Consider the following 14028-nt stretch of genomic DNA (forward strand, 5'->3'; position numbering starts at 1 on the left):
AACATGACTGAGGAAACACATGACCTGGTAGTAGACCAGTGTCAGACCATGACTGACTGGAAGACACATGACCTGGTAGTAGAGACCAGTGTCAACCATGACTGAGAAGACACATGACCTGGTAGTAGACCAGTGTCAACATGACTGAGAAGACACATGACCTGGTAGTAGACCAGTGTCAACATGACTGAGAAGACACATGACCTGGTAGTAGACCAGTGTCAACATGACTGAGGAAACACATGACCTGGTAGTAGACCAGTGTCAACATGACTGAGAAGACACATGACCTGGTAGTAGACCAGTGTCAACATGACTGAGAAGACACATGACCTGGTAGTAGACCAGTCAACATCAACATGACTGAGTGAAACACATGACCTGGTAGTAGACCAGTGTCAACATGACTGAGAAGACACATGACCTGGTAGTAGACCAGTGTCAACATGACTGAGAAGACACATGACCTGGTAGTAGACCAGTGTCAACATGACTGAGAAGACGCATGACCTGGTAGTAGACCAGTGTCAGCATGACTGAGAAGACACATGACCTGGTAGTAGACCAGTGTCAACATGACTGAGAAGACACATGACCTGGTAGTAGACCAGTGTCAACATGACTGAGAAGACACATGACCTGGTATGAAAGACAAAACAAGATGGGAAATATTATCGACATGACTTTGCACTTTTCACTAGCTGTCCCTCAGGTTGTGGCAGGAGGACACATGTTGGCTGTCCCTCAGGTTGTGGCAGGAGGACACATGTCTGGCTGTCCCTCAGGTTGTGGCAGGAGGACACATGTCTGGCTGTCCCTCAGGTTGTGGCAGGAGGACACATGTCTGGCTGTCCCTCAGGTTGTGGCAGGAGGACACATGTCTGGCTGTCCCTCAGGTTGTGGCAGGAGGACACATGTCTGGCTGTCCCTCAGGTTGTGGCAGGAGGACACATGTCTGGCTGTCCCTCAGGTTGTGGCAGGAGGACACATGTTGGCTTTTCACCCAATAAATATTTTTATTTTTTCTTCATCTTTTATAGTTTCAATTTCTTTGTATTGAATTATAATTTTGGGAAAGAAATTTTCTCTTAGGTCTAAGTATATGTCACCAGTGTAATAGGAAATGCAACTCTACCTCTCCCCTGGAGCAGAGTGAGCACAGACTGTCCTCTCTGGGCAGCCAGGTTTGTCTGTTACGACCGGTCTCTATAGCCAGACTGTCCTCTCTGGGCAGCCAGGTTTGTCTGTTACGACCGGTCTCTATAGCCAGACTGTCCTCTCTGGGCAGCCAGGTTTGTCTGTGTCGACCGGTCTCTATAGCCAGACTGTCCTCTCTGGGCAGCCAGGTTTGTCTGTGTCGACCGGTCTCTATAGCCAGACTGTCCTCTCTGGGCAGCCAGGGTTTGTCTAGCCAGACTGTCCTCTCTGGGCAGCCAGGTTTGGACGACCGGTCTCTATAGCCAGACTGTCCTCTCTGGGCAGCCAGGTTTGTCTGTGACGACCGGTCTCTATAGCCGGTCTCTGGGCAGCCATAGCCAGACTGTAGCCAGACTGTCTCTGGGCAGCCAGGTTTGTCTGTCTCTATAGCCAGACTGGGCAGCCAGGTTTGGTCTCTATAGCCAGACTGTCCTCTCTGGGCAGCCAGGTTTGTCTGTGACGACCGGTCTCTATAGCCAGACTGTCCTCTCTGGGCAGCCAGGTTTGTCTGTGACGACCGGTCTCTATAGCCAGACTGTCCTCTCTGGGCAGCCAGGTTTGTCTGTGACGACCGGTCTCTATAGCCAGACTGTCCTCTCTGGGCAGCCAGGTTTGTCTGTGTCGACCGGTCTCTATATCCAGACTGTGCTCACTGAGTACCTAGTCAATGTTTTCCTCAGTTTTCTATCAGTCACAGTGGTCAGATAGTCTGCCAACTGTCTGTTTAGAGACAAATAGCATTGAAGTTTACTTTGATTTTTTGTGGTGTCTTTCTACAAGATGATTTATTTTTGTTCTGGGCTCTTTGTTATATTGCTGTAGAGGGTTGCAAGGTGTTAATTTATTCCAATTCTCCCAGAAGTGGTTTGATTCTATGGATTCCTGTGATTTTCTGCTCCATTTTTTGTTCTTCAGTGTGTATTGCTTCAGTGTGTATTGCTTCAGTGTGTATTGCTTCAGTGTGTATTGCTTCAGTGTGTATTGCTTCAATGTTTCTCCATATTGAAGGTGTATATTTATAGTTGTCTGGTTCTCTGTCTTTGATTAGATATATTTCTCAATCACTTCTGTCGTGTCTTTGGCTATGCCGGATTAAGTGAAAAGACATGCTATTCTATAAAATCCTTTCTCTGTAATTAATATTACCTGATTGAGCTAATCGTGTAAAGGTAATTAACTAGAAAGTCGGGGCACCACAAAATAATATTTATAGAGCTTTTATCTTCCAAATAAACTCTTAAAGACCTGGTCATATTTTACATCAATAGCAGTCTATATTAATTGTCACCTTAATTCAGTCTCATCTTAAAGTTGTAAATTCTTCACGAACCCTGGCTAACAAGTTGAATCAGCAATAAAAAATTGGGTTTAATTATTTATTTACTAAATACCTAAATAATCACACAGAATTACATCTACACAGAATGAATCATACTTTGATTACAAATGACGTCATAAAGGAAAACGGCCCTGGCGGACAAAACGGATATGACAGCTGGTTACACAAAAGAAAAGGGCTGGGTTTGAGTGAAAGAGCGGGAAGCCTGAGGGACAAAGGGAGAAGCTGTCCTATCGTAAAAATACAGTATCTCGTGCATTCTAAATTACCGCCCATTTGGAAAAGGAAAATGAAATAAATATTTACTCTGAGCTGCGCTTCAATAGGTTGGTGGTAGATGGAAGGCCGTGTTGCCCAACAGAGTCCTTTGAAGAGTGTCTCTGGTGGTGAACGGGAAACTTTGTAGTGTCGTCGTTAGGTGGTAGACGGGATACTCTGTCTGTCCTTTCCTAGCCCAGGTTTTTAGCTGCTGTTGCTAACTCAACGGCTAGGATGTCTCACTTCTTTAGTGAATAAGTTCATACCATTCACAACCAAAGCTCACGCTGAGGTTGGCTTAGTTCTGTAGTTGACATGTTAGTCCTTTTCAACGTATGGACCGTCGTCCTCTGAACAGGAGGTTACATTTTCGTCAAGGCTTTATATAGGAAGGGAGAGGAGGGCGTGTTTCATTGGTTATAACCTATGTCTCTTCACGTGGGCGGGCCACTGAGTCGGGCCTAATTAATTTATGAAAACCCAAATCTCACATTTTAGAAGCTAAAATCACATTTCATCCCATCACAAATAATTTAATATTCAAACATTTAAATTGCACAACAATTCCATGTGAATCTAATAACTATAATGTGTAGACTTTCCACTGTAGAGTTTATGTCATCTTATCATTGATGAGAATGTCTCAGATGACAACCGAACTGACATCATATTCATTAAGTACCACTGCATATGTTCAACTGGTTGGATTACCAAAATATGGTTCATTTCCTCCCACCTTCTGATGTTCCCAGAATCTCTATGTTAACCAAGGGATTTTCAATAGTCGCATCAGTAGGGTAGAGAGAGGAAAAAAGGGGGAGAGGTATTTATGACTGTCATAAACCTACCCCCAGGCCAGCGTCATGACACTTCCTTAGATTTCTCCATCATCATCAAAACATGTTTCATTCTCTATGCTTTTAGGTTTGGTCTTGTGTTTCTTATGCTCCTATATATAACTCCCTCCTCCTCCTCCTCCCTGTGTATTTCTTCTTGCAGCCTACAGAGATGGAGGTAGAGTCTCGGGTCCACCTGTATGGCCACAGCTCTGAGGTGACCAGCCTCCATGTGTGTAAACCATACAGCATCCTTATCTCTGTGTCCAGGGATGGAACATGCATCCTCTGGGACCTCAACAGGTGGGTGTACGTGGTGACAATGTCCCTTCGTTATTCATGAAAGACAGGGGGAAAATGACCTGTTGTTTGTCTTGTTAGGTTGTGTTATGTCCAGAGCCTGACAGGTCACAAGAGCCCGGTGACCGCAGTGTCAGCCAGCGAGACCACAGGGGACATCGCTACGGTCTGTGACTCAGGTGAGGAACTGTATGCTGTATATAGTCTATTCTAGTGGGAGGACCTGTCTGTTACTGTATATAGTCTAGTGGGAGGACCTGTCTGTTACTGTATATAGACTAGTCTAGTGGGAGGACCTGTCTGTTACTGAATATAGACTAGTCTAGTGGGAGGAACTGTCTGTTACTGTATATAGACTAGTCTAGTGGGAGGACCTGTCTGTTACTGTATATAGTCTATTCTAGTGGGAGGACCTGTCTGTTACTGTATATAGACTAGTCTAGTGGGAGGACCTGTCTGTTACTGTATATAGACTAGTCTAGTGGGAGGACCTGTCTGTTACTGTATATAGACTAGTGGGAGGACCTGTCTGTTACTGTATATAGACTAGTGGGAGGACCTGTCTGTTACTGTATATAGACTAGTGGGAGGACCTGTCTGTTACTGTATATAGACTAGTCTAGTGGGAGGACCTGTCTGTTACTGTATATAGACTAGTCTAGTGGGAGGACCTGTCTGTTACTGTATATAGACTAGTCTAGTGGGAGGACCTGTCTGTTACTGTATATAGTCTAGTGGGAGGACCTGTCTGTTACTGTATATAGTCTAGTGGGAGGACCTGTCTGTTACTGTATATAGACTAGTCTAGTGGGAGGACCTGTCTGTTACTGTATATAGTCTATTCTAGTGGGAGGACCTGTCTGTTACTGTATATAGACTAGTCTAGTGGGAGGACCTGTCTGTTACTGTATATAGACTAGTGGGAGGACCTGTCTGTTACTGTATATAGACTAGTCTAGTGGGAGGACCTGTCTGTTACTGTATATAGACTAGTCTAGTGGGAGGACCTGTCTGTTACTGTATATAGTCTAGTGGGAGGACCTGTCTGTTACTGTATATAGACTAGTCTAGTGGGAGGACCTGTCTGTTACTGTATATAGACTAGTCTAGTGGGAGGACCTGTCTGTTACTGTATATAGTCTAGTGGGAGGACCTGTCTGTTACTGTATATAGTCTAGTGGGAGGACCTGTCTGTTACTGTATATAGTCTAGTGGGAGGACCTGTCTGTTACTGTATATAGTCTAGTGGGAGGACCTGTCTGTTACTGTATATAGTCTAGTGGGAGGACCTGTCTGTTACTGTATATAGTCTAGTGGGAGGACCTGTCTGTTACTGTATATAGTCTAGTGGGAGGACCTGTCTGTTACTGTATATAGTCTAGTGGGAGGACCTGTCTGTTACTGTATATAGTCTAGTGGGAGGACCTGTCTGTTACTGTATATAGACTAGTCTAGTGGGCGGACCTGTCTGTTACTGTATATAGTCTATTCTAGTGGGAGGACCAGTCTGTTACTGTATATAGTCTATTCTAGTGGGAGGACCAGTCTGTTACTGTATATAGACTAGTCTAGTGGGAGGACCAGTCTGTTACTGTATATAGACTAGTCTAGTGGGAGGACCTGTCTGTTACTGTATATAGACTAGTCTAGTGGGAGGACCTGTCTGTTACTGTATATAGACTAGTCTAGTGGGAGGACCTGTCTGTTACTGTATATAGACTAGTCTAGTGGGAGGACCTGTCTGTTACTGTATATAGTCTATTCTAGTGGGAGGACCTGTCTGTTACTGTATATAGACTAGTCTAGTGTGAGGACCTGTCTGTTACTGTATATAGTCTAGTGGGAGGACCTGTCTGTTACTGTATATAGACTAGTGGGAGGACCTGTCTGTTACTGTATATAGACTAGTCTAGTGGGAGGACCTGTCTGTTACTGTATATAGACTAGTCTAGTGGGAGGACCTGTCTGTTACTGTATATAGTCTATTCTAGTGGGAGGACCTGTCTGTTACTGTATATAGACTAGTCTAGTGGGAGGACCTGTCTGTTACTGTATATAGACTAGTGGGAGGACCTGTCTGTTACTGTATATAGACTAGTCTAGTGGGAGGACCTGTCTGTTACTGTATATAGTCTAGTGGGAGGACCTGTCTGTTACTGTATATAGTCTAGTGGGAGGACCTGTCTGTTACTGTATATAGACTAGTCTAGTGGGAGGACCTGTCTGTTACTGTATATAGTCTAGTGGGAGGACCTGTCTGTTACTGTATATAGTCTAGTGGGAGGACATGTCTGTTACTGTATATAGTCTAGTGGGAGGACCTGTCTGTTACTGTATATAGTCTATTCTAGTGGGAGGACCTGTCTGTTACTGTATATAGACTAGTCTAGTGTGAGGACCTGTCTGTTACTGTATATAGAGTCTAGTGGGAGGACCTGTCTGTTACTGTATATAGTCTAGTGGGAGGACCTGTCTGTTACTGTATATAGACTAGTCTAGTGGGAGGACCTGTCTGTTACTGTATATAGTCTATTCTAGTGGGAGGACCTGTCTGTTACTGTATATAGACTAGTCTAGTGGGAGGACCTGTCTGTTACTGTATATAGTCTAGTGGGAGGACCTGTCTGTTACTGTATATAGTCTAGTGGGAGGACCTGTCTGTTACTGTATATAGTCTAGTGGGAGGACCTGTCTGTTACTGTATATAGACTAGTCTAGTGGGAGGACCTGTCTGTTACTGTATATAGACTAGTCTAGTGGGAGGACCTGTCTGTTACTGTATATAGACTAGTGGGAGGACCTGTCTGTTACTGTATATAGACTAGTCTAGTGGGAGGACCTGTCTGTTACTGTATATAGACTAGTCTAGTGGGAGGACCTGTCTGTTACTGTATATAGACTAGTCTAGTGGGAGGACCTGTCTGTTACTGTATATAGACTAGTCTAGTGGGAGGACCTGTCTGTTACTGTATATAGACTAGTCTAGTGGGAGGACCTGTCTGTTACTGTATATAGACTAGTCTAGTGGGAGGACCTGTCTGTTACTGTATATAGTCTAGTGGGAGGACCTGTCTGTTACTGTATATAGTCTAGTGGGAGGACCTGTCTGTTACTGTATATAGTCTAGTGGGAGGACCTGTCTGTTACTGTATATAGTCTATTCTAGTGGGAGGACCTGTCTGTTACTGTATATAGACTAGTCTAGTGGGAGGACCTGTCTGTTACTGTATATAGTCTAGTGGGAGGACCTGTCTGTTACTGTATATAGTCTAGTGGGAGGACCTGTCTGTTACTGTATATAGTCTATTCTAGTGGGAGGACCTGTCTGTTACTGTATATAGTCTATTCTAGTGGGAGGACCAGTCTGTTACTGTATATAGACTAGTCTAGTGGGAGGACCTGTCTGTTACTGTATATAGACTAGTCTAGTGGGAGGACCTGTCTGTTACTGTATATAGACTAGTCTAGTGGGAGGACCTGTCTGTTACTGTATATAGACTAGTCTAGTGGGAGGACCTGTCTGTTACTGTATATAGTCTATTCTAGTGGGAGGACCTGTCTGTTACTGTATATAGACTAGTCTAGTGTGAGGACCTGTCTGTTACTGTATATAGTCTAGTGGGAGGACCTGTCTGTTACTGTATATAGACTAGTCTAGTGGGAGGACCTGTCTGTTACTGTATATAGACTAGTCTAGTGGGAGGACCTGTCTGTTACTGTATATAGACTAGTCTAGTGGGAGGACCTGTCTGTTACTGTATATAGACTAGTCTAGTGGGAGGACCTGTCTGTTACTGTATATAGTCTATTCTAGTGGGAGGACCTGTCTGTTACTGTATATAGACTAGTCTAGTGGGAGGACCTGTCTGTTACTGTATATAGTCTAGTGGGAGGACCTGTCTGTTACTGTATATAGTCTAGTGGGAGGACCTGTCTGTTACTGTATATAGACTAGTCTAGTGGGAGGACCTGTCTGTTACTGTATATAGTCTAGTGGGAGGACCTGTCTGTTACTGTATATAGTCTAGTGGGAGGACCTGTCTGTTACTGTATATAGTCTAGTGGGAGGACCTGTCTGTTACTGTATATAGTCTAGTGGGAGGACCTGTCTGTTACTGTATATAGTCTAGTGGGAGGACCTGTCTGTTACTGTATATAGTCTATTCTAGTGGGAGGACCTGTCTGTTACTGTATATAGACTAGTCTAGTGTGAGGACCTGTCTGTTACTGTATATAGTCTAGTGGGAGGACCTGTCTGTTACTGTATATAGACTAGTGGGAGGACCTGTCTGTTACTGTATATAGTCTAGTGGGAGGACCTGTCTGTTACTGTATATAGTCTAGTGGGAGGACCTGTCTGTTACTGTATATAGTCTATTCTAGTGGGAGGACCTGTCTGTTACTGTATATAGACTAGTCTAGTGGGAGGACCTGTCTGTTACTGTATATAGTAGACTAGTCTAGTAGTGGGAGGACCTGTCTGTTACTGTATATAGACTAGTCTAGTGGGAGGACCTGTCTGTTACTGTATATAGACTAGTCTAGTGGGAGGACCTGTCTGTTACTGTATATAGACTAGTGGGAGGACCTGTCTGTTACTGTATATAGACTAGTCTAGTGGGAGGACCTGTCTGTTACTGTATATAGACTAGTCTAGTGGGAGGACCTGTCTGTTACTGTATATAGACTAGTCTAGTGGGAGGACCTGTCTGTTACTGTATATAGACTAGTGGGAGGACCTGTCTGTTACTGTATATAGTCTAGTCTAGTGGGAGGACCTGTCTGTTACTGTATATAGTCTAGTCTAGTGGGAGGACCTGTCTGTTACTGTATATAGACTAGTCTAGTGGGAGGACCTGTCTGTCTCTGTCTGACTCATCCTCTAACCTATGATGTCATTGTGTTCATTCAGTGGGCGGGGGCAGTGACCTACGGTTGTGGACTGTGAACGGCGATCTGATTGGCCACGTCCACTGTCGTGAGATCATCTGCTCTGTGGCGTTCTCCAATCAGCCGGAGGGAGTGTCTGTCAACGTCATTACAGGGGGACTGGAGAACGGAGTGGTCAGGTGAGCAGCTTCCCGGTCTGTCTCTCTGTGTGTACGAGTCTGTCTCTCTGTGTGTGTGTACGAGTCTGTCTCTCTGTGTGTGTGTACGAGTCTGTCTCTCTCTGTGTGTACGAGTCTGTCTCTCTGTGTTTACGAGTCTGTCTCTCTCTGTGTGTACGAGTCTGTCTCTCTCTGTGTTTACGAGTCTGTCTCTCTCTGTGTGTACGAGTCTGTCTCTCTGTGTGTACGAGTCTGTCTCTCTGTGTGTGTGTACGAGTCTGTCTCTCTCTGTGTGTACGAGTCTGTCTCTCTCTGTGTTTACGAGTCTGTCTCTCTGTGTTTACGAGTGTGTCTCTCTGTGTGTACGAGTCTGTCTCTCTGTGTGTGTGTACGAGTCTGTCTCTCTCTGTGTGTACGAGTCTGTCTCTCTCTGTGTGTACGAGTCTGTCTCTCTCTGTGTGTACGAGTCTGTCTCTCTGTGTGTGTACGAGTCTGTCTCTCTGTGTGTACGAGTCTGTCTCTCTGTGTGTACGAGTCTGTCTCTCTGTGTGTACGAGTCTGTCTCTGTGTGTACGAGTCTGTCTCTGTGTGTACGAGTCTGTCTCTGTGTGTACGAGTCTGTCTCTGTGTGTACGAGTCTGTCTCTGTGTGTACGAGTCTGTCTCTCTGTGTGTACGAGTCTGTCTCTCTGTGTGTACGAGTCTGTCTCTGTGTGTACGAGTCTGTCTCTGTGTGTACGAGTCTGTCTCTCTGTGTGTACGAGTATTTCTCTCTCTGTGTGTACGAGTCTTTCTCTCTCTGTGTGTACGAGTCTTTCTCTCTCTGTGTGTACGAGTCTTTCTCTCTCTGTGTGTACGAGTCTTTCTCTCTCTGTGTGTACGAGTCTTTCTCTCTCTGTGTGTGCGAGTCTGTCTCTCTGTGTGTGCGAGTCTGTCTCTCTGTGTGTGTGTGTGTGTGTGTGTGTGTGTGTGTGTGTGTGTGTGTGTGTGTGTGTGTGTGCGAGTCTGTCTCTCTGTGTGTGTGTGTGTATGTGTGCGTGCGAGTCTGTCTCTCTCTGTGTGTGTGTACGAGTCTGTCTCTCTCTGTGTGTGTGTACGAGTCTGTCTCTCTCTGTGTGTGTGTACGAGTCTGTCTCTCTCTGTGTGTGTGTACGAGTCTGTGTGTGTGTGTACGAGTCTGTCTCTCTGTGTGTGTGTACGAGTCTGTCTCTCTGTGTGTGTGTACGAGTCTGTCTCTCTGTGTGTGTGTACGAGTCTGTCTCTCTGTGTGTGTGTACGAGTCTGTCTCTCTGTGTGTGTGTACGAGTCTCTCTCTGTGTGTGTGTACGAGTCTCTCTCTGTGTGTGTGTACGAGTCTCTCTCTGTGTGTGTGTACGAGTCTGTCTCTCTGTGTGTGTACGAGTCTGTCTCTCTGTGTGTGTACGAGTCTGTCTCTCTGTGTGTGTACGAGTCTGTCTCTCTGTGTGTGTACGAGTCTGTCTCTCTGTGTGTGTACGAGTCTGTCTCTCTGTGTGTGTATGAGTCTGTCTCTCTGTGTGTGTACGAGTCTGTCTCTCTGTGTGTGTACGAGTCTGTCTCTCTGTGTGTGTACGAGTCTGTCTCTCTGTGTGTGTACGAGTCTGTCTCTCTGTGTGTGTACGAGTCTGTCTCTCTGTGTGTGTACGAGTCTGTCTCTCTGTGTGTGTACGAGTCTGTCTCTCTGTGTGTGTACGAGTCTGTCTCTCTGTGTGTGTACGAGTCTGTCTCTCTGTGTGTGTACGAGTCTGTCTCTCTGTGTGTGTGTACGAGTCTGTCTCTCTGTGTGTGTGTACGAGTCTGTCTCTCTGTGTGTGTGTACGAGTCTGTCTCTCTGTGTGTGTGTACGAGTCTGTCTCTCTGTGTGTGTGTACGAGTCTGTCTCTCTGTGTGTGTGTACGAGTCTCTCTCTGTGTGTGTGTACGAGTCTCTCTCTGTGTGTGTGTACGAGTCTGTCTCTCTGTGTGTGTACGAGTCTGTCTCTCTGTGTGTACGAGTCTGTCTCTCTGTGTGTGTACGAGTCTGTCTCTCTGTGTGTGTACGAGTCTGTCTCTCTGTGTGTGTACGAGTCTGTCTCTCTGTGTGTGTACGAGTCTGTCTCTCTGTGTGTGTACGAGTCTGTCTCTCTGTGTGTACGAGTCTGTCTCTCTGTGTGTGTACGAGTCTGTCTCTCTGTGTGTACGAGTCTGTCTCTCTGTGTGTGTGTACGAGTCTGTCTCTCTCTGTGTGTACGAGTCTGTCTCTCTCTGTGTGTGTACGAGTCTGTCTCTCTGTGTGTGTACGAGTCTGTCTCTCTCTGTGTGTACGAGTCTGTCTCTCTGTGTGTGTGTACGAGTCTGTCTCTCTCTGTGTGTACGAGTCTGTCTCTCTCTGTGTGTGTACGAGTCTGTCTCTCTGTGTGTGTACGAGTCTGTCTCTCTGTGTGTGTACGAGTCTGTCTCTCTCTGTGTGTGTACGAGTCTGTCTCTCTCTGTGTGTGTACGAGTCTGTCTCTCTGTGTGTACGAGTCTGTCTCTCTCTGTGTGTACGAGTCTGTCTCTCTCTGTGTGTACGAGTCTGTCTCTCTCTCTGTGTGTGTACGAGTCTGTCTCTCTCTGTGTGTGTACGAGTCTGTCTCTCTGTGTGTACGAGTCTGTCTCTCTGTGTGTACGAGTCTGTCTCTCTCTGTGTGTACGAGTCTGTCTCTCTCTGTGTGTGTACGAGTCTGTTTCCTTGTGGCTGTTTTTAATGTGTTTGTTTTTATATTTTTATGCTGCTGCAAACCAATTGTCCAGGTTTCCCAGGTTTCCATCCAAACAAATATTGATGTGATAAACTGAGTTACATGATGATGTTGGTGTTGATAAATGTGGACTTGGCTGCCGTTTCACAGAGAGAAGTCACCTGTCTCTTTTTCTATAATAATCTCCTCGTGTTCAGAGCCTTCAGACAGTATTCACACCCCTCGACTTGTCCTCATTTTGTTGTTACAAAATGTAAATTGTTATTTCAAGTTAAAAAATGAAATGTCTTGAGTCGATAAGTATTTAACTCCTTTGTTATGGCAAGCCTAAATATGTTCAGGAGTCAAAATGTGCTCAACAAGTGTCGTGGATTCGGTGTGCAACACTAGTGTTTAAAATTATTTCTGAATGACTACCTCATCTCTTTACCCCACACGTACAAGTAAGGTCCCTCAGTCGAGCAAAGACCCAGAGGTTTTCCAATACCTCGCAAAGAAGGGCACCTATTGGGAGATGGGTAAAAAAAAGCAGACATTTAATATCCCTTTGAGCATGGTGAAGTTATTAATTACACTTTAGATGGTGTATCAATACACCCAGTCACTACAACGATACAGGTGTCCTTCTTAACTCAGTTGCCGGAGAGGAAGGAAACTTCTCAGGGATTTTCACCATGAGGCCAATGGTGACTTTAAAACAGTTACAGAGTTTAATGGCTGTGATGGGAGAAAACAGGATGGATCAACAATATTGTAGTTAATCCACAATACTAACCTAAATGACAGAGTGAAAAGAAGGAAGCCTGTACAGAATACAAATATTGCAAAACATGCATCCTGTTTGCAGTAAGGCATTTAATTAAAACTGCAGAAAATGTTAATTTCTTAACTTATGTCCGGAATTCAAAGTATTATGTTTGAGGTAAATCCAATACATCACTGAGTACCACTCTCCATATTTTCAAGCATAGTGGTGGCTGCATCATGTTATGGGTATGCTTGTAATCGTTAAGGACCGGGGTTTTTCAAGATTAAAAGAAACTGAATAGAACTAAGCACAGGCAAAATCCTAGAAGACCTGGTTCAGTCTGCTTTCTACCAGACACTGAGATTAATTCACCGTTCAGCAGGACCAGAACCTAAAGCACAAGGCCAAATATACAGTGGCCGAGTTAGTTTTGACTTAAATCTACTTGACAATCTATGACAATACCTGAAAATGTCTCTCGCAATGATCAACAACCAATTTGACAGAGCTTGAAGAATGTTGAATAGAATAATGGTTAAATGTTGCATAATAAAGGTGTGACTTACTCAGAAAGACTCACAGCTCTTAGAGCCTTACCCAGAAAGACTCACAGCTCTTAGAGCCTTACCCAGAAAGACTCACAGCTCTTAGAGCCTTACCCAGAAAGACTCACAGCTCTTAGAGCCTTACCCAGAAAGACTCACAGCTCGTAGAGCCTTACCCAGAAAGACTCACAGCTCTTAGAGCCTTACCCAGAAAGACTCACAGCTCTTTGAGCCTTACCCAGAAAGACTCACAGCTCTTTGAGCCTTACCCAGAAAGACTCACAGCTCTTTGAGCCGTACCCAGAAAGACTCACAGCTCTTAGAGCCTTACCCAGAAAGACTCACAGCTCTTAGAGCCTTACCCAGAAAGACTCACAGCTCTTTGAGACTTACCCAGAAAGACGCACAGCTCTTAGAGCCGTACCCAGAAAGACTCACAGCTCGTAGAGCCGTACCCAGAAAGACTCACAGCTCGTAGAGCCGTACCCAGAAAGACTCACAGCTCTTAGAGCCTTACCCAGAAAGACTCACAGCTCGTAGAGCCGTACCCAGAAAGACTCACAGCTCGTAGAGCCGTACCCAGAAAGACTCACAGCTCTTAGAGCCTTACCCAGAAAGACGCACAGCTCTTAGAGCCTTACCCAGAAAGACTCACAGCTCTTAGAGCCTTACCCAGAAAGACTCACAGCTCTTAGAGCCTTACCCAGAAAGACTCACAGCTCTTAGAGCCTTACCCAGAAAGACTCACAGCTGTAATCGCTGCCAAATATACTTCTTCAAAGTTTTGACTCGGGGGATTGAATACTTATGTAAATTAGATATTTCTGTATTTAATTTTCAAAACATTTACCAAAATGTCTAAAAACATGTTTTCATTTTGTCATTATGGGGTATTGTGTGTAGAGGGTGAGAAAAAAATATATATTTAATCAATTTTGAATTCAGACTAACTCAACAAAATGTAGAATACGTCAAGGGGTGTCAATACTTCCTGAAGGAACTGTAGTCTACCCACACTGTC

General features: G+C 44.9%; 1 protein-coding gene across 1 annotated transcript in view; it reads left to right on the forward strand.

Moving 5' to 3' along the window:
* lyst (lysosomal trafficking regulator) overlaps positions 1 to 14028 on the forward strand; it is a 280835-nt gene that overhangs the window by 260442 nt on the left and 6365 nt on the right. The window contains 4 exon segments of the mRNA XM_065008440.1: positions 1878 to 1893; positions 3794 to 3933; positions 4012 to 4109; positions 8843 to 8999. Coding sequence (XP_064864512.1) covers positions 1878 to 1893; positions 3794 to 3933; positions 4012 to 4109; positions 8843 to 8999 — 411 coding nt within the window.

Source organism: Oncorhynchus nerka, linkage group LG23 (assembly GCF_034236695.1).
Source record: "Oncorhynchus nerka isolate Pitt River linkage group LG23, Oner_Uvic_2.0, whole genome shotgun sequence".
In the NCBI taxonomy this organism is placed as follows: domain Eukaryota; kingdom Metazoa; phylum Chordata; class Actinopteri; order Salmoniformes; family Salmonidae; genus Oncorhynchus; species Oncorhynchus nerka.